The sequence below is a fragment of the Triturus cristatus genome, chromosome 10 (assembly GCF_964204655.1).
Source record: "Triturus cristatus chromosome 10, aTriCri1.1, whole genome shotgun sequence".
Classification (NCBI taxonomy): Eukaryota; Metazoa; Chordata; class Amphibia; order Caudata; family Salamandridae; genus Triturus; species Triturus cristatus.
In genome coordinates, this window is record NC_140593.1 from 1,123,972,274 (window position 1) to 1,123,994,682 (window position 22,409).

The following is a 22,409-nucleotide window of genomic DNA, read 5'->3' on the forward strand; positions in this document are numbered from 1 at the left end:
CCCGAGAGATGAGACACTAGCATATATTGGATGGAACATAACAGGATATGGAGTTACTCTGACTGAGAACCAGCGAGCAAAGATGTCCTCCCCAATTTGGATTGTACCCCATCAGGGTCACCTATGTCTGCAAGGTAATGGCAAGAATCCCAGAGCTCAGTTAGGGAGAAGTATCTGCACTGAAACATATGTTTTTGTGTCTCAGACTTCCCCTTCGTTCTTAGCAGCTAAGGGTACCTATTTCATCTGCCATAATAGAGCCTATACATGGTTGCCCCCTGACTTCTCAGGCACATGTTTTGTTTCGTTCCTGTTGCCACCCACCTACACGGCCGCGGCAGATTACCATAAGACAAGGATAGTTAGAGGTGTCATCAGTAAAGAAGACACTACAGGACAAGAACTTGGAGATTTCGTAAAGGGTTTTCTGCTGTTTTGGGGGCCTATGGTTAACAGCAGGAACATAAGGCAATTGACAAGGGTGGTTGAATCCACGGTAGATGAAACCGCCGGTGCCCTTAGTAATTTGACTGCTGAGCTCCAGTCGGATCGCCTCATGACTCTTCAGAACAGGGTCGCATTAGATGTCATACTTGCAGACCGAGGTGGGGTATGTAAGGTGATCCAATCAAGTTGCTGTGTTTTCATTCCAGATAACGCTCCGACAGTCTACATGGCCATTTCCAAATTACATAAGATCTCCGAATCTATCCACGTGGATAAAGGAGATTGGTCATTGATGGGGTGGTTCTGGGAACTGATATCCCCCTGGGGATGGAAGATCCTGATAGTCATTGGGATGATCTTAGCCATTCTTTTCCTGTTCTGTCTGTGTGTACAGTGTGCTCCTGCAATATGTGGCCTCTGTGCTACATCGTGTGTAAGGAAACCTGTATCAAGAGACAAGCTAAGTAATAGGATGATGCTACAGCAACATCTCAACAACTTTATGACTATAGACCTGGACTCAGACCTAGACTCAGATTAACGTGAGTATAGGTTATTGCCTATGTAAGGGCAAAAGGAGGGTCTGTGGTACTGAAAATTCTTGACCCATGTTGTAAACATCGTCGTATCATGACGATTTTGGTATCAGCAGACCGAGAATGATTAGAATACTATGCACAAGTATTTTCGTCGTATTCGGGTGACGAAATCACCCTTTTAATCAGACTTTCCGTCCTGAAACCTCGGGTTCCATTTGAACGGCAGCCATTTTGTGGTTGCCCTCACATAGGCCAATGACTGAGGCCTAAAACAAGTCTGAAGGACACATGCACCTTTGCTGACTCCTCTGTGACCTGGGCAAGCTGACTCCACTGCCTGAAGCCAAACCTGTTCGGCCAGTTCCTTTCCCAGTGGCCGAATGAGATTAGTATCAAGGCACAACATATCATAAAACCTTTCATCACACACAAACCATGCCTAATCTTACACACCCCTGTCTCTGTTTCTTTCTTTATGACTTGCTTTACGAGGAGGAGGTGCCCGTTTTTATTGGGGGTCCGTTGATATCTGATGAAAGTACTGAGCCTTGCCGGGTAATTGATTGAGGGCTGAACAAACTGAAATATGGGCTTGTCATCATGACTCTGCTTTTTCTTTGTAGTGAAAATATGTGAATAGTCAACTGTAAAATAAGGAATGTTTTCCTAAAGCATAATATTTTGTATAAAAGAGAAGGCTGGCTTTGTAAGTTTGAGCAGTCTCCTGAGAAGATACACCGTGTTGTACTTCTAGGATACCTGTTACTGGTTGCAGCCAATAAATACGATCTTTGACTTCACCAAGAAGACTCTGTGTTTCTGTAGTCTGAAACAGGAAGAACTCGAAGTCTTAGGGTGTGTTCCCTGGCACCGCTGGGTTCTGAAAAACCCAGTACTTCAGCAATGGCCATGACTGGTGCATTGGAGGGCCTGTGCAGGGAGATCGCGAGGGACAGGGCAGCCCGGCGCCGGGAGAGACATCGCCTACACACACGGCTGGACCTATACACCAGGGCAGTCAACCGCCAGTCAACCGCCACATCCCTGCTGGCCAGAAGATGTGTCAGCATGCAGCACGAGATGGCCCACTGCTGCCAGGACGTTGGCAGTGTCCTGGTGCAAGTTACACATGTGGTGGACCAGATGCGCGCAACTGCCACAGGTGGCATAGGCACACTTGGTGCCATGGACACTGATGAACAATCAAGCAGGAGCAGCATCACTCCCCCAATTCCACAGGACAGACGCCGGAGTGCACGCCAGGGCAGAGTGGATGATGACTCCAGGGAGGGCACTGCGCAGGCACAGCGAGGCTCAACAGGCCGTGCCCGGAGGAGGTGAAGGGACACAAGGGACTAATGGCCATGTGTGACGCAACACAGTCCATGATGACTCAGTGGCTGATGGTAGTTAGTGCACTGTGACACAAACAAGTGCATGCAGGGACTGTATAGTCACAATGTATGATACCTTCATTCCTGAAGATAAGGAAATAACCATCCCTGTAAGAAACCAATAAGTCGCATTGTGTCCTCATTACTCACTTAGAAGTAGTTTTGTGTGATCTCATCTCGTCTCATGTGTCCGGCAGCAGCACCATCACCACCTGCCGGACCGCGATGTGGTGCTGGTCCATCCTCATCTGATGATTCAGAGTCTGTCAGGTCCACTGGGGTTCCTTTTTTGGTAGCGATGTTGTGTAGCATTGCACAGGCAACCACAATTTTGCAACATGTCTCAGGGCTGTACTGTAGCGCTCCTCCACTCATATGGTGGCATTGAAAACGGCTCTTTAGGATTCCAAAGGTCCTCTCAATGGCACAGCGTGTGGCTCTGTGTGCGCTGTTGTACCTCCTTTCACCTGCAGTAGCTGGATTCAGGTACGGTGTGAGGATGTAGTCTCGTACAGCATACGCACTGTCACCTGCGGGGCATAAGCAGATTCAGGGTTAATAGTGTCCTGCCACTGCATCACTCTACTGCCTCTGTGTGTGTTTGGCATGCATTTACCTAGCAGGTAGCCCTCTCCAAAATCACCATTTGTGAGTCTTCGATGTAATGCACAGTGGCGAAACCTAAATGAGTCGTGTGTGCTTCCAGGGTATTTGGCCACAATATCAGTGATTATATGTTGGGCATTGCACACTACCTAGACGTTTAGGGAATGATATGACCTTCTGTTGCGAAATACATACTCATTATGTGATGGGGGACAGATTGCGACATGGGTCCCATCTACGCAGCCAATGACATGGGGGAATTGGGCAATTTGGTAGAAATCCTGCTTGATCTGATCTAGTGCCTGTGGTGTGCTAGGAAATTGTATGTGGTGATGCAGCCTCTGTACCATTGCATCCAAGAAAGCGTGGAGGAAGCACGACAGTGCACTTTGCGAGACACCACCTGCTGTGGCAATGACCCCCTGAAAACTCCCTGATGCCAGGAGGTGCAGTGAGCACAGCACCTGCACATGGGTGGGAATGGAGTGTGCCCTGCGTGTGGGGTGTTGAAGTATGGGTGTCAGCTCCTCTATTAAATCCAGGATGCTGTGTGGGTGCAGCCTGTAGTTCACATGGATCTCCTCATCGGTCAGTTGGAAGAGGGTGATGCGTGTTCTGTAGATCCTTTCCTGGCGTCTCCTTCTCTGCATGGCATCCCTGATTCGCAGCCTCCTGGCTATCACGTACAGCCCAGCCATGGTGGGAAGTCCCTGTGGCATTGTGGGCCTGTTTAAATAGGTTGCACTTGGTTACCACCTGCTCAGAGTTGGTGGTAATTGAGAAGTGCTAAACTGCGAATATTGAGGATTGGCTATTTGCGATTTATTTGAAAATCTGATTTAGCGATTTCGCAATTTGTGATGTCGGTAATTGCGATTTCCGCAAATACTGTGACGCAGACTGCGATTACGCTAAATTATTCGCAAACTCGGCTTTACGCTAAATTGCTAATCGCTAAATTAGCGATTCGCTACTTTTTGCTGCGGACACCTCTCCTACATAGGTGAAGTCAGTTTTGCGATCGCAAACACCAAGATTCTTGCGATTCGCAGTGTTTGCGATCGCAAAAGTGTTTCCTACATATGGCCCTACATCCAGAGGTCTTTGCGGATCTACAAACCCTTTGGGGGCCTTTTTCGATAGATCTTTTTGCCTCTCGACTGGACTTCCAGCGTCCCCGGTTTTTCAGCTGGAGACCAGACCCCATGGCAGAACGCACAGATGCCTTCCTTCAGGATTGGAGGAACGAACTGGGCTACGAGTTTCCTCCGTTTGCAATGATAACCCGGGTTTCGGACCAAGTTCGCCGGCAGGCAGCATCCATTGTTCTGATCTCGCCGATTTGGAGGTCTCAAGTCTGGTTTCCGGTTCTACTGGAACTTTCCTGGGATTCTCCAATCCTACTCCCCCAGTTTCCCGCTCTGCTTCTGAATCCGGACGGACTCCCTCACCCATTGATCGAGCACGGCTCCCTGACGCTGATGGCGTGGCGGATTACAGGGGACGATGGACAGTCCCGGGGCTTTCGGGAGCGGCTGAGACTTTCCTGTCCAAGGCCTGGGCGGATAGCACCCTCAAACGATATCGATCTTCCTGGAGAAGATGGTGTCGTTGGTGTCTGCGACGGTGTTTCGATCCCGTGGCAGCGGATGTTACCGCCATCTTAAATTTTTTGGCCTCCCTTGTAGAGGAAGGTCTCGCACATAGGACCATTAACACCTTCCGGTCCGCCATTTCTGCAGGTCACGTCTTGATTGATGGTACACCTGTCGGGGAACATCCGTTGGTTTGTAGACTCCTGAGGGGTATACGGCTGTCACTTGCCCCGGAACCTCGGAACTCCCAGTTATGGGATGTTAATAGAGTCTTGAATCTGTTTCTGTCCTGGCAACCAAATAGATTTCTGTCTAGAAAGGAGCTAACAGCTAAGATGGCTATGCTTCTGTGTTTAATTTCTTGCAGACGCGTCTCTGATGTCAGAGTCTTGGATGTTTCCGGGGTGATTTTTTCCCCCACAGGGGTCACGTTCACCATTCGCAGGCGCACTAAGTGTGGAACGACTACCGTCTCATATCCTGCTTTCCCGGATTCCCCTAAGCTCTGTGTCGTGGCCTGGGTCAAGGCATACGAGGAGATGACTGAGGAACTCAGACCTCCTGGTGAGCGCCAGTTGCTTATCGCGCTTAAGAAACCTCACAAAGCGGTTTCTTCTCCCACAATTGCACTTTGGATTCGTTGGATCATGCAGGAAGCCGGCATAGACCTGAGTATTTTTGGGGCTCATTCTACAAGAGGAGCTATGGCCTCTAAGGCTTTTACCCTGGGAGCTCGTCTAGAGGACATCCTTAATGCAGCGGATTGGTCCTCGGACTCTACCTTTAAGCGGTTTTATTTTAAACCGGTTATTGACATGGCTCATTTTGTTGTGAGCAAGCTTTAAACGAGCATAATCCTCGCCTCCGGTCCTGACATAGAATGAAAAATTTCCTAGCTAACGTAACGGAAAGTTTCAATTCTATTAAGGACTCGGAGGCGAGGATTATCCCACCCAGGGTACATCTTCGTTGTCCTCCCTCCCTCGTACTGGGGTAAGTAAAGAGTTTATGTACCTTCCCAGTGGACTGTTGAAGTATATGCAATGTTGTTTCCTCCACAGAGCTATGCCTTAGCCATGACTATCGCTTACGCCGTCTTATTTTCTTCCAGGGGACTCAAACAAACAGGACTCCTGAATGGTTTTACCTGGCTGACCGAGCGACGAAAGAGGAGGGACAGTCACAAACAAAGGACTATCAACCCCAAGGGGACTGCTGATTGGTGCATAAAGGAGGACACTCTAGCCTGGGACAATCTATGATTAAACTTGTTTATTCCCTATGTTGCATGGGAATAGTAGTCTATTGTTTTGACTTTGAAGAGCTGCAATATTAAAGTGAAGAAAGTAAAGCATAATCCTTGCCTCCGAGTCCTTAATAGAATTGAAACTTTCCGTTACGTTAGCTAGGAAATTTTTCATTACACTTACATGGTAAATAGGAGAAACTGGAAAACATATTTTCCTTCTAAAGATAATATATTTTGTTGAAAAGCTGTATTTAGGAAAGCCATTTCAAGGTCTGAGATGAAACTATATCTATCCATTCATGCCCACTTTTGCAGAACAACTGCTCTTCATTGGTTTGCAAACACCATTTTAGCCCCCATATTTAAATAACAAAAAGGATTAAAACTTACAATTTACAGCTGATTCCTTTGAGTGTTCGTCATTGTCTTCATTGAAGGCTCCTGTGAATGCACACTCCCTTGAAAAGTTTATTAGCATATTTGCTTCTTGTGTATCTTGTGAAAACAAAAGAGAACATAAGAAGGAAACTCAGGCATGGTTTGAGCATTCGTATATATAAAAATGGTAATATGTGCAAGAATAAATTAGCTCCTCTTTGTTTATTGATGCAGTGTTCTTGTAATAAGTAAAAAGCTTCCATACATTTATCCTTCAACATATTTTGTTCCCTGTAGATGACAAACATATACTAAAAAGCACTGTTATAATGAAGATATGGTTAGAACAAAACCTGTAAATCATTCAAATTTGTCAGATATTAAAACAATAGCTCACAACTCTGCCATGCACTGCTCATGACCCCCTATATTAAATTATCCGTGACATCAGTGGTTAGCAGGAATTGGCCAAAGGCTGCATGCACAACCTCCTGCATTCACAATCGTCACTGTACTGCATAGTGGAATGCTGAATTCAGCCACGCTCTTCGGGATCTGGTTGTAAGCCATGCACTAGCCCTTGCCTCACTGAACCAGCTGCGTACGGCCATCAGCAAGGCACATGTAATCTGGATGTAGTTCCTGTTTGTGTCCAAGCTCTTACCATCTGTGCCACCGAACCAGCTTTGCATGGCCTTGAGCCGAGTATAGTGTGCTCTGGGTCCAGGGCATGCTGATGTCCCCATGCCACCAAACCTTTCAGCCTTGTGCAACCAGGCCCTGGGTCCAGAGTGCTCATTGACAGTTTCTGTTATGCACAGTTGCAGTGCATTGTAAGCGCTTACTGGTGAATAGGGAGGGGTGCTAGGTGAAGGTTAAGGTCGGTGGAGGATGCTCTTGTGACCTTACCGCAATATATACCCTAACTGCACAAAAGAAAAAGTTACATACCTGCGGTAACGATCTTTCTGGTGGATATTCTGTCTTTATCTGCAGTGCAATCCCAGGCGTCATACTGGACTCAAAAACTCAAAGTCCTCAAGTCACAGAGAGCTAAAAATAAAACAGGTTTGCAGGGTGATGGACTCTCCTATGTAAAAGGGAGTCACCACTTTAAGACGGTTCACAACCAATTTGTTAGGGGGAAAAAGGAGGTGAATGGCCGATGGGAACTTAGGGCCTGTAATTTGCTAACCCGCATCACCGAGGTGATTGCCACCAAAAGGAATATGCTACTTACCAGTATGCATCTGTTCTTGGCATGTAGAGCTGCAGATCTACACACGTGTGTGTTATCTAAATAAGATAAGCTGGAACAGATGCAGGTAGCCGGGGAGGCGGGTGGGCGTGTGTAGATCTGCAGCTCTACATGCCAAGAACAGATGCATACTGGTAAGTAGCATATTCCGTTCGGGACATATGAACTGCAGATTACACACTTGTGCATAGATTATATAGCAGTACCCACCGTTAGCGGCGACCACCTGTATCTGTTGCAGTGGTTTGAAATAATGTTTTGAGTACAGCCTGGCCCACACTAGCTTGTTGCTTAGTTTGCACATCTACACAATAGTGTTTGGTGAAAGTGTGCGGTGTTGACCATGTAGCTGCTTTGCAGATATCATCTAATGGGATGTTCCCTAGAAAAGCCATTGAAGCCCCTATTTAGAGTGGGCTTTAGGGGGAACGGATAGCGTTTGTTTTGCTTTATGGTAGCAAATTTGAATACATTTGACAATCCACCTAGCTATCCCTGATTTGGAGATGGGGTTGCCCTTGTGTGGTGGAGAGAAAGAGACAAACAGTTGTTTGGTCTTACGGAAGGGTTGTGTTCTCTCGATGTAGTAGAGTAAGGCTCGTTTGACATCTAGTGTGTGAAGAGCTCTTTCTGCAACAGTTTGTGGTTGCGAGAAGAATACTGGTAGTTCTACAGATTGGTTTAGGTGAAAAGGAGAAATGACTTTGGGGAGGAATTTTGGGTTGGTACGGAGAACCACCTTATTATGGTGCATTTGTAGAAAAGGTTCTTGAATAGTAAATGCTTGTATCTCACTGACCCTTCTGAGGGAAGTGATGGCTACAAGAAAAGCGGTTTTCCATGTTAGGAATTGAAGTTCACATTTGTGTAGGGGTTCAAAAGGAGGTCCCATTAGTCTGGTGAGACCAATATTTAAGTTACACACAGGTGAGGGTGGCACTCTGGGGAGAATTATTCTTTTAAGGCCTTCCATGAAGGCTTTAATGGCAGGTACTCGAAAGAGTGAGAGATGTTGCCTGTTTTGTAGGTAAGCTGCTATGGCTGCGAGGTGTAGTCGAATAGACGTATAGGCTAGATTGCACCTTTGTAGGTGGAGTAAGTAGCCTATGATGTGTTGAATGGACACATCTAGTGGATTGATGGTGTTGTTATGACAATAGATAACAAAACGATTCCACTTGGCGGCGTAGCACGCTCTAGTGGTTGGGCGCCTAGCTTCCTTGATGACGTTCATACAGTCAGGAGGAAGATGTAGGTATACGAATTCTAGGATTTCAGGAGCCAGATCGCAAGGTTGAGCTGAGCTGGGTTCGGGTGTCTGATCTCTCCATGATTCTGGGTTAAGAGTTATGGAGAGAGGCGTAATTTTTGATGTGGTACTACCGATAGTTCCAGTAGTGTGGTGTACCACGGTTGTCTGGCCCAAGTTGGCGCTACTAATATTAGTGTGAGGGAGTGCTGTTGTAGTTTGCGCACTACTAATGGAATTAGTGGGAGAGGCGGAAAAGCGTACACAAATCTGCCTGACCAGTTCATCCATATCGCATTGCCTTTGGACAATGGGTGTGGGTATCTGGCGGCGAAGCTTGGGCATTTTTTGTTTCCGTTGGTGGCAAAGAGGTCTATCTGTGGATGCCCCCACATTTGAAAGTATGGGTGAAGAACTTGCGGGTGAAGTTCCCATTCGTGGAGTTGTTGTGTTTGTCTGCTGAGTAGATCTGCTATAGTGTTTTGTACTCCTGGGACATGCTGGGCTAGGAGAAAGATTTTCCGGGGTATGGCCCATCTCCATATGCTCTGTGCTAATTGAGAGAGCTGTGGAGAGTGTGTCCCGCCTTGTTTTGGAATATAATACATGGCTGTCATGTTGTCTGTGCGGATCAGGACTGCTTTGCCCAAAATTTGTGTCTGAAAGGATTTTAGGGCTAGGAAGATCGCTAGTAACTCCAGATGATTGATATGGAGTAGCTTCTGTTGAGGTGACCACTTGCCTTGCACGGTGAGATGTAATAGATGAGCTCCCCAGCCGGAGAGCGATGCGTCTGTTGTTGGTACTACCTGTGGAACCGGGTCCAGGAACGGTCGACCTTTGGAAAGGTTTGTGGTAGTCCACCACTGCAGAGAGCGATGGGTACGACCGTCTACCAACACCAGATCTGTTAATTGACCCTGGGCCTGGTTCCATTGGTGCGCCAAGCACTCTTGGAGAAGATGCATCTGCAGTCTTGCGTGAGGTACTATAAAGATGCAAGAGGCCATCATCCCTATTAGTTGCATGAACACCCGAGCTGGAAGGGGGTGTTGTGCTATAAATTTTGCGCGCAGAGGCTGGATGCTTGCAATCCTGGCAGGATTGGGGTAGGCGAGCGCTTTTGAGGTGTCTATAGTGGCACCTAGATATTGTTTTATGTGGGATGGGTGGAGATGGGACTTTTCGTGGTTTACCGTGAATCCCAGCTGATGAAGTAGCTGGATGGTGGTGTGTGTGTTTTGTACACACTGATTGTATGAACTGGCTTTTATTAGCCAGTCGTCTAGGTAAGGGAAGACGTGAATGTGTTGTCTTCGCAGATGTGCTGCAACACTGCTAGGCACTTGGTGAATACTCGTGGTGCGGTTGTGACTCCGAACGGGAGCACTTTGAATTGGTTATGGTGGCCGTCCACTACGAATCTGAGGTACTTCCTGTGGGCCTTGTGCACTGGAATGTGGAAGTAAGCATCTTTTAGGTCCAAAGTGGTGAGGAAGTCGTTTTGGGAAAGTAGCGGAAGTACCTGCTGAAGCGTTACCATATGAAAGTGGTCTGAGTGTATGTATGTGTTTAGGGGGCGAAGGTCTAGGATGGGTCGTAGAGTTTCGGTCCTTTTTGGTATGAGAAAATACAGGGAGTAGACCCCCATTATTTTGTTGGTTGGTTGGAACATGTTCTATTGCCTCCTTGTCTAGGAGGGAGATTACCTCCTGCTTGAGTAGCCGTAGATGTTCTGGTGACATCGGGCGTTGTCTGGGTGGAATGTTTGGCGGGGTAGATGTTAGTTCTAGGCAGCAGCCTGACCGATTTATTTGTGTTACCCATTTGTCTGAGGTGATGGTAGGCCAGACCGGAAGGAAATGTTGGAGTCTGCCCCTGACCGGAGTGTGATGGTCTGGGGGAAGTGGAGGGAAGTCATTGGGGAGGCGCGGTGGCAGCATTTGTTTTGCCTCTGCCTTTGTTGCCCCTGTAGCCGCCTCTTTGGTAACCCCTTGTAAATGTGGACTGAGTAGGGGATTTGTATGCAGTGGAAGCGGAGTCTGAGGAGTAGCCTCTGGATGTGCTCCGAAAGGAGCGTCTGGGAGGGTGAGATTGTAAGGCTCCCATGAATTTTGCTGTGTCCGTGTCCTTTTTCATTTTCTCCAGGGCGTCATCCACTTTGGGGCCAAACAGATGTTCCAGGTCAAAGGGATGGTTAAGGATGGAGGCTTGTACCTCTGGTTTAAAACCTGATATCCTTAGCCAGGCATGGCGGCGGAGAAGGACACTAATATTGATAGCCCTAGAGGCTGCGTCTGCTGCGTCTAAGGCACAACGTATGGAGGTATTAGTAATGGTTTGCCCTCCTGAATGAGTTCGTTGGCCCTAGCTTTATATTTATCAGGGAGATGGTTCATTATGGCTTCCAATTCGTCATAATGGGCCCTGTCATATCTGGCGAGTAGCGCCCGTGTATTGGTGATACACCATATGTTGGCAGCTTGGGATGCAGTACGCTTGCCAGATGCGTCCAAGAGTTTAGACTCTTTGTCAGGTGGTGGTGCTTCGCCAGATGCCTGGGAGTTGGCCCTTTTACGTGCGGTGGAGACTACTAGAGAATCTAGTGGCGCAGGCCCTCTAATGTAGGAGGGATCTGTAGGGGCAGATTTATATTTCTTCTCGATGCGCGGGTTAATGACCCTGGCTCTGACTGGGTCCTTAAAGACCTCTGGCGCATGCTTTATAACTCCTTTGAGCAAAGGCAATATGGAGGTGGTCCTATGTGTGGTGTCGAATGTATCGAGGAGGAAATCCTCCTCCACGGGGTCGGTGTGTAGATCTACACCGTGATAGCGTGCCGCCCTTTGCAATAGGTGGATGAACCCCAATGAGTCTTCTGGTGGAGAAGGTCTGGAAGGGTAAATATCATCCTGTGGGATGTTAGGGACATCAGGGATATTAGAATCGTCCGATCCTGTGGGGGTGGGGTCCCCTGTAGGTAGATATTGGGGTGCATCCCCTATGTCGTCATATGGATCCCCCTGATCATCATCATCCGGAGATGAAGTTGGGGAATGCTGAGGTGGGGGTGGAGAGGGCGGTGGAAGTGGAAGTGGAGGAGGAGAAGGTGGAGGCGGTGGAGGAGGTGGGGAAGGTAGTCTGAAAGGGGAGGTAGCAGAGTCCTTCCTCTTTGGAGGTGGAGGCGGAGCCGGTTTCTCCAATTGTCTCTTTTTGATAGAGAGCATTAAATGTCCAGTTTTGGGATCCTTGGTTAATGTTTTTTGTAAGGGATCCGGTGTAAAAAGTTCTGGTGAGGCTGGTTGGTCCGTCGGCGTCGAAGGCGTCGGGCCGTTGGTTTCTTACCTTTTTCTGTGCCGGTTCGGTGTTTGGAACCATGCTTAGGAAATTCCGGTTGTTTGGTAGGTGCCAAGATGGGTTTCGGCTTCGAAGTGTCGGTGCCGGTGGCCTTGTGTGCTTTGGTCGGTACCGAAGATGGTGTCGGTACCGAAGAGCTGGGTTTCGACCCCGAGTGTTTCTGTGCGGGGCTCGGTGTCGAGATGGAGGCCGGTTTCTTTTTCGGTGCCGAAGAGTGTTTATCGGCACCGACGGTGGGCTGGCTCGAGCCCGAGCCGCCGGAAGGCTTACTTGGCTTCTTTACCGGGCCCGAAGGTGCAGTGTGTGAAGCAGTGTCTCTGGTCTTGCCTAGGCCCGGAGGCGAAGGCGTGACCGAAGCCTTTTTCGGTGCCGGCGAGGGTGTTGGGGGGGGGGTGGGGGTAGATTAGTACTCATGACCCTCTGTGCCGGAGTGATGTCCTCCACATCTGAGTCGTCAGCTTAGGAGGCGCTGATGAGTCCCTCGTCGGTGAGAGGCTGTTCTGGAGCGTCGACGCCTTCTCCAAAGATGTCGTCCAGAATCGTTGTCGAGGAGTGTGCCATGGTTCTTCTGGCTCTTCGGTCTCGAATAGTCTTTTTGGACCGGAAGGACTTGCACGCCGGACAGTCTCGAGCCTCGTGTTCAGGGGAGAGGCAGAGATTGCATACCTCGTGGAGATCGGTGTGGGGGAATTTGGACCCACATCAAGGGCACTTTTTAAATGGAGTCCTTTCCATTAGCCAGGACCGGAAGGCCGCCGTCAACGACTGGAACTGCCGATGAGAAGTCGCGTCAAGTGGGGAGATCACGTTCGAAACAATACCGCGAATTGGGGTGAGGATTGCGCGTCGATCGTCGAACTGGAAGCTGTTCGGAACCGGAGCGCGAAGATTACATCCGAGCCCGATGGCGGATAAAAACAATCTGAGGATGGAGCCGAAGCCCATGCGCAATACGATCCAAGGGAGGAGTCACCGAACTCGTGACTTTCAAAGACTTTCCAAGAGGAAAAACAAACTGCAAACATCCGGGCCCAACACCAGATGGCGATCTATGCACAAGTGTGTAATCTGCAGCTCATATGCCTCGAACACACTGTTTTGAGAGTTAACATGAGCATATAGCAAATGTGAAGGGACTCAAAGGGAGACCCCATCAGAAATGTCAACACAAGATTAAGATCCTATTGGGGTACGTGAAAAGGAGTTGGGAGGTGCAAATTAGTCAGCTCCTTCATAAAATGCATAACAGTGGGGGATCTGAACAGGAAAGGATGGTATGTGAGACAGAGGAACACTCACAGAACCACCAAGTACTCTTTCACAGGGCCTATTGCACATCCCCTCTGGGCTAGAGTCTGAACTGCAAGATCTGGGACACATGAGCCCGAGGAGGGTCTACATTTTACAAAACTGTTCCCTCTCCCAGAAAAAAAGAAAAGAAAGATTTTGTGGAGGGGTGACAAGCTTACAGGATTATGTCCACCATCTCCTGTGGCAGCTGAAAGGAGCTTAAGTGTCCTCGTTCAATCTCCAGACATGAAGGTGGATGTCTCAGAGACTAGGGTGCAGCATCATTCCGTCGACAGGGAGAGAAGGTCCTGTCTGAATGGTAGCTTGAGAAGGAAACATAGGGAGAAGCGCCGATGGTCTGCATACCACATCCTTCTTAGCCAATCCAGGGCAATTAGAATGACTTGGGCCTGGTCTGGGCGAGTCTTCCTCAGAACTTGATGAATCAAAGATATGGGTTTGCAGCTGAAAGTTCTACTTCAACTCAAACGCGTCAACCTAGGCTCCACTCAACGAATACCGGAGGGCACAGACTGCTGGCAGTGAGCATTCTATGGGGAAATTAACTAAATGACTTGAGCAGTTCACCCCACTGGGCGAAGATGTCCTGTACTATCTCCGGTATGAGACACCACTTGTGATCATCAAGATGAAATAAGCTGAGGCTGTCATCTCTGACATTCAGAGATAACGTTAGATGATTGGCTGTTAACCAGATCCCTTAACAGTGTGTCCAAATCCACAGACTCAATTACCCCTTCCATGCAAATGCATCACATCACAGTTGTATTGTCCATCAAAATCTGAATGGACGGGCCTTGGATGGAGGAAGAAAGTCCTTGAGCACCAGTGAATAGCTCGCAGTTCCAGCAGGTTGATGTGAAGTATCTTCTCCCCTGGAGACCAAAGGCCCCTATTATCCAGGTCCCCCAGATCAGTTTCCCACCACAGGGTGGAGGCATCCTTCACTGTCATGGCCACGGTTAGAGGGGACTAAAGACAATCCCTCTGTGCAGGTTTGCCTAGTTTCCCCACCAAACCACACCCACTGCTGCACTTGGGGAGTTCACAATGGAATCCAACAGATCTCCCACGAGCTGGAACCACTGTCTGCGGAGGCACAACTACAGATCCCTCATATTCCAATGTGCATGAGTGACCAGGAAAATGCAGGAAGCCAGCACACCTAGCAAGCGCAGGTCTTCCAAGATTGTAACTCGCGTGCCCTCCTGAAAGGATGGGACCATCTCCTGAGTTTCGTCAATTCTCTGAAACGCCTTGCTGAGTATTTCTTGTATATTTCTTTGGATATGCATGAGCAACCAAATGAAAGTATTCTAGATCTGTTACAACAATTTCATTGGGGAGTCAGGTTGTCATGTTCTGAGGTCGCATAATCCATTTGTCACCTCGTCAGGTCTAGGGTACAGATGGTGCACTGTGAGCTAGCAGTGCTAAGGCCAACATATCCTGAGGGTGAGCACAGAACCATTCTCGCACAATCCTGATGTTTATGTTGTCCAATAAATGCACTTTTTTTACTGAGAAAGTATAAGCTGTTTGACAAGGGTAGTGCCCAGAACTGACCCTTCGAACTGGAGACCTTGACAGGGCTCCCGTTGAGAGTTGCCTGAAAAGCCGAAGGGGAACAGTAGGGATAGCGTAGACTGCATGTTATGCGTCTCCAGCTCTGGCAACTTGGCTTTGATCAGCCAGTTGTTCAGATATCTAAAATTGGGATGCCCAACCTTCTGAGATGGGCCCCAACCAAACCCATTATCTTGGTGAAGGCTCGAGGTACCAATGTTAAACCAAACGAGAGTATTGTAGAACCCACCACAAAACTCAAGTACTTTGATGGGACCGAAGGATCAAAATGTGGAATTACGCATCCTGTTAGTAGTGTGACACCAGCTAGTCTCCAACGTCCAACACCAACAAGTGCTAAGGTAGAGTCAGCATCTTAAACATTTCCTTCCTGAGGAGGAAATTCAAGTCCCTGAGGCCCAGGATCAGACATAGACCACTGACTTTCTTGGGAATGAGGAAGTATCAGGAGTAACATCCCAATCCCAATTCCTGCTATGTCATTAACTCCACAGCTTGTTTCAGGATTGCTGCCACCTCTTGTAGAGGTAGAGCCTGAAGGAACGGTAGGGTATATCCACATTTTATGATATGAAGGACCCACTGGTCCAAGGTAATGGCCTTCCAGTCCAGCAGAAAGGAGGACACCTGTCCCCCGTAAGCTCTGTGTGGGCTTGGAGTAGCAAACTAGCCATGCTTTCCTTGTGGTGCATGGGAGGAAGCAGAGGACAAGGAGGAGGCCTGTTGGAGGGATCCAAGTTTTTTTATGTCTGACTCTACCCTTGTACTGCAGAATCAGGAGATTCTGGGTTGCTGAACTTAAGGCTGAAAGGGCTGGCTCTGATGAGAAGAGAATCCCCTAGGGAACCCTCAAAAGCTCTGAATCTGACAATAGTTCCTCTGTAGTTGAGGCTGTTAGGAGTCCCATTGATCAGCTGTTACCTTGCTTGTCTTAAAGCACTCTGAGGAGGTGTCAGCTGTGTCTCCCAACAAGCAAGCTCAATCGAAGGGGTGGTCCTCTGGTTGGCCTGAATATTGCAGGAAAAACCAGGAATCCGAAGCCATGCATGGCAACAAATAGAAACCGAGGTCCCCATGGTATGCCCCACAGAATCTGCAATATCCAGGCCCGATTGAATAATGTGGCAAAAGGTGATCTGCCCATCTCTGACGACCTCCTGAAAATGTGTTCTCATGAATTCCGGGAGGTGTGGAGTGAACAACCGAGCTATGTCCCTTAACGCATGCATGTACCACACCAAGAGGCAGTTGAAATTCAGTGATTTCAAAGCCATTCTGCCTGCAGAGAACGTCTTCTTGCCAAATGCTTCTAGTCACTTAGACTCCCTGTCTGAGAGAACTGAGAGAAAGGTACCCGATACATGGCCTGAGGAACATGAAACTTGTATTACCAAGCTCTCAGCTGATTGGCGCCGGGAGGGGAAAGGGGTATTCCCCAGTGCGAGGAGGTAGCGCCTTGCTATAAGTCTGTTCACCTCCAGTTCTGTAGTGGGTTTCTTCCAGGATGCCATAACGTGTTCCACAAATGCTTCATTGAAGGGAAGCAAGGGTTCTAAAGTTTGTGCTACCAGAAGAATTACTTCTATAGGGACGTTAGTCTTGACATTGACAGTTGGCAGTTATAGATCCAGCACCATAGCTGCCTTCTTGACCACTGAGCAAAATGACATGACCTCCGTGGTTAGGGGCCCTGAAGGGAAATCCATCTACATCTCCAGGGTGCTGTACAACCAAGTGGCCGGGAATAAGCCTGCAACGTCATGCTGCTACTCCCCTTCAGCATCATCTCCATCAGCACAGGGATTGAGGAGGTACAAATCCAAACCTAACAGGTAATGTAACCTCTGCCTGTATTCATCCTCTACCAAGAGTCTTTGAGCTTCCCTCCTAGATTTATTATGAGGTGGTGGTTATGAAGTTGGGAGTGGCGGCACTGAAGGCTCAGAGTCCACGTTGATGGAGGTGGATATTTCAGCATTGGTGGCTTCTGTGGCTGGTCTGGTCTCAATGCTGGGGCTGAGGAGAAGTATATCTGTGCCCCGAGTGAAAGTAGGCACAGGTGAAAATGCTGACTGGCGTTGTGTCAAGGGATGAAAATTGGTAGCCATATGTCGCCATCTGTCCCCAAAAGACAGCAGAAGGAGCTGTAGCCCTAGCGAAATATTGAACATCACATTGGGGAATGCAGCTACGTCCAAACCATGGGCCAGAAATTTGGGATATGATGAAGTTGGCACCAGAAACTTTGGAGTCAAAGCCAGAGGCTCCAGGAACATCAGCGTCGGTCCCAATCGTGATCTAGGTGGCTCCAGGGCCAGTTTCAGCTGAGGCATAGGCACAGGGCTGGTCGGAGTATGATCTGTAGGATCCACTACAGCTGCTGCTCTGAGGATGAAGATCCTGCAGAAGACCGAGGTCATCTAGGCAACTTAATTATTCCATGCTTTTTATGTTTTCTCTTTTTCCCTGAGGAGTATGAAGAGGGAGACCTGGAACGTGGTCTTGAGCGAGAACATCTTCTGTATGACATTGAGGGTCCGGGCCATGAACAACCATTAAGGGCCCGGGCCATAAACAACTTGGCCTCTCATTCCTTGATGGCCCTAGGATACATATGAGGGTAGGAACCGGGCCAGTCTTAGTGGCGCCATGTGCAACAATATTTGTTGGCGCCCCCCCAATGACCACCTCTGCCACGATTCCCCTCACTACCACCCTTTAACAGTGCCCTTCAAGTCTCTTTTACCACTCTCTCTGAGATGCTTTTAATTTATTTTATAGGGTCACTCATACCAGTGTAGGGTGTCAGAGCACTTTACATTGCACACACATTAAACAGAGGCAATCAATCATAGGTATGTAAATCAGTGTATAAAAAATGTTATATGAGACAGAGGACTGCAAGGTGTAGGAGTGACATGTCATCCATACTGGTAGGCAGTATAATTTAAGAGTGCTTGGTCTGGAGAAGCACAAACTTGGAATTCAAAATGTAACACCATGGTTGGGGGTTTGCTTTAATAAGAATCGCTTTGTACCCAAATGAACCCTTTTTATAACATTAGGATAATGAATGGCTGGGGAAAAAATCATACCTGGCAGTATGCATGAAGTTCTTTGATGACAGTTATTAGTTTACTGTTCTATATAAGAATTTTAACTTATAAACTACAAGTAAAAAAATGACCTCTCTGACCAAAGTAGTAACCCACTACCCTATTTTCATTCTATGCACTATTTGATCTGCATGGTACACGTTCTTTGCAGCAGGCATATTAACCCTCTGACCTTAAAACTTCCACTAGAGAAAACTCCGATCTCTCTCCAGGCAGAACATTAATCACCAGAGTTATCCTGACATATTTTGTATTGCCTGAAAATTGCTGGAGGCAAGGAACGTCGCAGCAGGCGCTTTTAAAACAATAATTTACCTGCAAACATGGCAGCCCCACCTGAAGTCAGGACCCGGTGCAGTGGGACCAATTGCACCGCCCTAGAGCCGGCTCTGGCAGGAATCACAGGATCGAGAGTCATGGTCTGACCCCAAACACCAAAACAGATGGAATGAGGGTGTCTTTATGGACAGCTGTCCATCACAATCCCTTGTAGTCCGAACAATTAGGAGGACACATCGAACGGCAATTGAAGAATTTTGAGTGAGTATATCCCCACAACTCACCTGAGAGAGCCTAATCCGGATTTGCATCAAAGGCACAGAAAAAATAGGACTGATGTCCGTAGGATTGGAACTACCAACCGGCGACTTGAAAACTTTCAAGTTTCTGATCCAGCGTGATGCCTGGGATTATTCTACAGGTGAGGAATCTGCAGGTAGAGGTATCCATCAGAAGGCATTCTTAAAAGGCTTTTGCGTCATACTGACAGAGGATGAGTTCACTGTGGTTCTAGGCAGAAAACAGTTGTGGTCTGAAGTCTCTGCTTACCTGGGACATTTTTAAGGATGTTGCAAGGTTTCACCAGATGGCACTTGGGACCAAACTCAAGAAAATTAGAGTGGCAGTCCAGACCGCTTTGATTGAGGAACTGATGGTATGATAGGTTAGCTATAAGACAACAGGGTCCCCCACCATACGGAGGAAGACTTTAGCAGTGAGGGGACAATTCGACATGTTTTCTATTGAAGAAGTGGAACATTGTTTACAAAGGCTGTGGCAAACGTGTTATGAAGAGTGGGAAGGATGTTTGTGACCAAATTGAGGCGGAAGCCTATTTACGTGAAGGTTGATGTGATGAAAGGGGTTAAAAGGATCCTGATATTAAAAAGCACCGATAAGTTTGAATTGCTCATATGCCATAATCAAAAGTTGTGTAATGCTGACACATTCTTTCTCTCTTAGCCGGGGCAATACCTAATCCAAGCTCATCTAACTAAATTGACAACACAGCAAAGGTCTTTTCTGGAAGATCAGTCTTTAAACAATGAATTGTTCAGAGTGGTGAAAAAGCTTAAGGAGGTAAAGACTCCAGGACTGTATGGTTTCCCTACCCTTTATCACAGGACGGTTCTCCTCAAGCTTATAAAGTTTATTATGACGCAGCTTAACAACGTCAGGAAATTTATGTCAGTGATGCCCTCCATTTGAGAGACATTGTGCGCGGACATCTGCACACCAGATAAGGACCGTACACTGTCGGGATCATATACGTGCCCATGATTACAATGAGGCTGCAAAAGGTACTGACACCCTTTATTCACTTTGTTCACTCTAGATGGGGAGAGGTTATCAAAAAAATTGTCTTCATTGATCTGCCGTGTGGGAAGTTCAATTGGTTTCTTTGGATGTCACATCGTGCTCAACTGAATAACCCATGTGACTTCCCTGCCCTGGAGAGTCTGCTGGAAAACAGCAGCAGGAGCATGTCCTCCGCCTTTACATGGCACAGACCACTAGAATTATGTTGAAAGCTGAGTATTATGTGAGCACGAACCCCGCTATTCCTATTGTTACCGCACTCTTCATGCCCTTGTGTGATAACCTTGATTTTACAACTGGTCTAAACACTCACAGATTGGAGTGGTGGTTGATGAGCCAGCGCCTGAAAATTGGTGACATGTTCAGTACAGTGTAGATAATTCTGAGACATCTAAGACACGCTTTAACAACGGAGAAAACACAGCGTTATGTGATCTCCAGACGTTATAGGCTTTTGAGAGATCCAGGGAGGAAGGATTATCGGACCTTCAAATGCATCTGACCTATGAAGACAATTCGTATTTGGGCTAGGATATTTAAAAGCGACTGCTTGAGGGAAGAGAATTGAGAGACCAGCTGCAACCTGCAAAAATACAGTATTAAGTCAAGCAATAGGAAGCTCTACCGGCTGGTACACGTATTCACACATTCAGATCTTAGAGTGCCATTTGAATATCATGTGCATGTGCATGGTTTCATATGAAGTTCAAGTAAAGCAGGAACCTTAAGCACCACAAGCTCTTGTAACAAAACAGCTTATGAAATGCTGACAGAAAAAACAATGAAACTTCAGGCTGAGTTCTTCCATGACCTTGCAGATCAACCATTCAGACCAGATGATTGTGACATAATATTTGGAAGCAACATTTTGAACTGGGTAGAGATAAGGAGGCCTATACCATCAATAGACAGAAACCTAACAAAACAAGCATTTGCAATACAAATCGGTCTCACTTTTGGGGTCTTATAACTGTTTAGCTATGCAGTACAATATCCTGGTTGTTTTGCCGCCAGGGATTGAATAGCTTAACAGTTACTACACACTGGGTGATGCAGTGTGAGTTACAACTGTAATTAATATTTAAGAAAAAAAAGTGTTCTTAATTTTTGTGAAAAAGTAAAACGGAGATCAGCTCCGAATGAGAGGAAAATTCTCATGTGTGGCAATTTATTAAGATAAATGCTGAGAGAAGGGATAGAGACACAGAATGGAGCAGGAAAAGAAAAGTGGATTAATCCGCTGGAAGAAGCTAGGCTAGAAACATCGCAGGCGATTTAAGGCTGAGACCTTCCAAAGTGATTCAGTTGTATCACAGACATTAATTCATTCAACAAATGAAATGTGTGCACCAAGAGAAGTTGGAACAGGATCAGCACTAGCCAGGCAACTATTACAGTGCTCCAGACAAGGCGCACAAATGTGTTAATTGGAACACATTAGAGAGACCATCTTAAATACTTTGAACACAGAACAGATAACCCATAATGATGACTCCAGCACTGCCTGAATTGCTTTATTGGTTGCGTGGCGCAGGGAAAAGATGTGTTTAGTAGATGTGACAACGGTTGTGTCAATGGTGGTACCTTCATTTCATACTGTGGAAATATCGCCTACTTTTGATGATCTGTAGTATGCTAATTGTTCAAACATAGCCCGTGTGGTATGTTCATTCCCATAGCTGCCAGCTTATTAGCATGTGTATGAGTGACATTTTTAGGTTTTGTCTGTGTCTATGAGTGACTTTTTGAGTGAGACTTTACCAAGTGCAGTTAGCAATGAAACCTGTATGGGATAACACAGCACATATTTCAGATTTTGCAGGACCTGGAATAGATTATCAGCTCCTACTTTTATACGACATAGTTTTTAAATTATGCAATTTTCCTACTTTAAAAGGCAGGCTATGTCTCATGAACTTAGATTCAGTGATCCTTAAATCTGCTCATTTCTGAACTGCACTAAATGCACTACTGTTTTAATCACCCAAACATCACGTAGACAACAAATAATATGCAGATGACTGAAGAATTCTGTGTAAACCATATTCATATGTTCTATAAAAACATCTCTTCAGACGAGTTGCAGACGGCTGCAGTATGACCCTAAATCATGGATTTCTATCTGAATGTGGAAAGGTCTGAAGAAGCTGAATAAGCCAGTCTCGGGCTCTGCCCTTCTCCCACTCCTGGAGACATGAAAAACTGATGCTGAGGAAGGCCAAACGCCAACAGTCGAAGAGCGCGCTCAGAATTGTACCCATTTGTTTACAGCACCTGAAATATGGAAAATCAACATGCGAGGCACAGCTGAGCTACCCAAGTTGCTTCGATGTCAGAGTTAGACAGTATATTTTCTATATTGAGAAGTGTTGGAGGCGCCACGCCTTTGTGTGCAAATAAATACCCCCCTGCTTTTGATTCCTCTTTAATTATGATTTCACAGCAGATCATTATACACGTCGTCGCCTGCTTGTTTGCAGGGAATGCTGTGTTTTGCTGGCGTGTTTTTTTAATTTTCTTTTTTAACGTGACACTTTGCAGAAGAGGGAAGAGGCAGCTGGCGCTGCAGTCTCTCACAGGCAGGGTCCGTACCACAAAGCGGTGCGAAGCGAGGGAGCCCGGCTGTAGACCGGAAGCATGCAACCCTTAGATTGCAGACTCCAGGAGCTCACTTCGCATCTGCTGGCTGGCTTCAAAAACAAGTAAACACAACACAGTATAGCC

The 22,409-nt window shown here is 47.1% G+C and overlaps 1 protein-coding gene across 1 annotated transcript in view; it reads right to left on the reverse strand.

The window, feature by feature from the left end:
- The window catches only part of MEIOB (meiosis specific with OB-fold), an 877,351-nt gene that overhangs the window by 349,302 nt on the left and 505,640 nt on the right, over positions 1–22,409 (reverse strand). Inside the window, exon 10 of the mRNA XM_085629370.1 lies at positions 6,221–6,325. Within this exon, the coding sequence (XP_085485496.1) occupies positions 6,221–6,325 (105 nt within the window). The remainder of the gene's footprint in view (positions 1–6,220; positions 6,326–22,409) is intronic.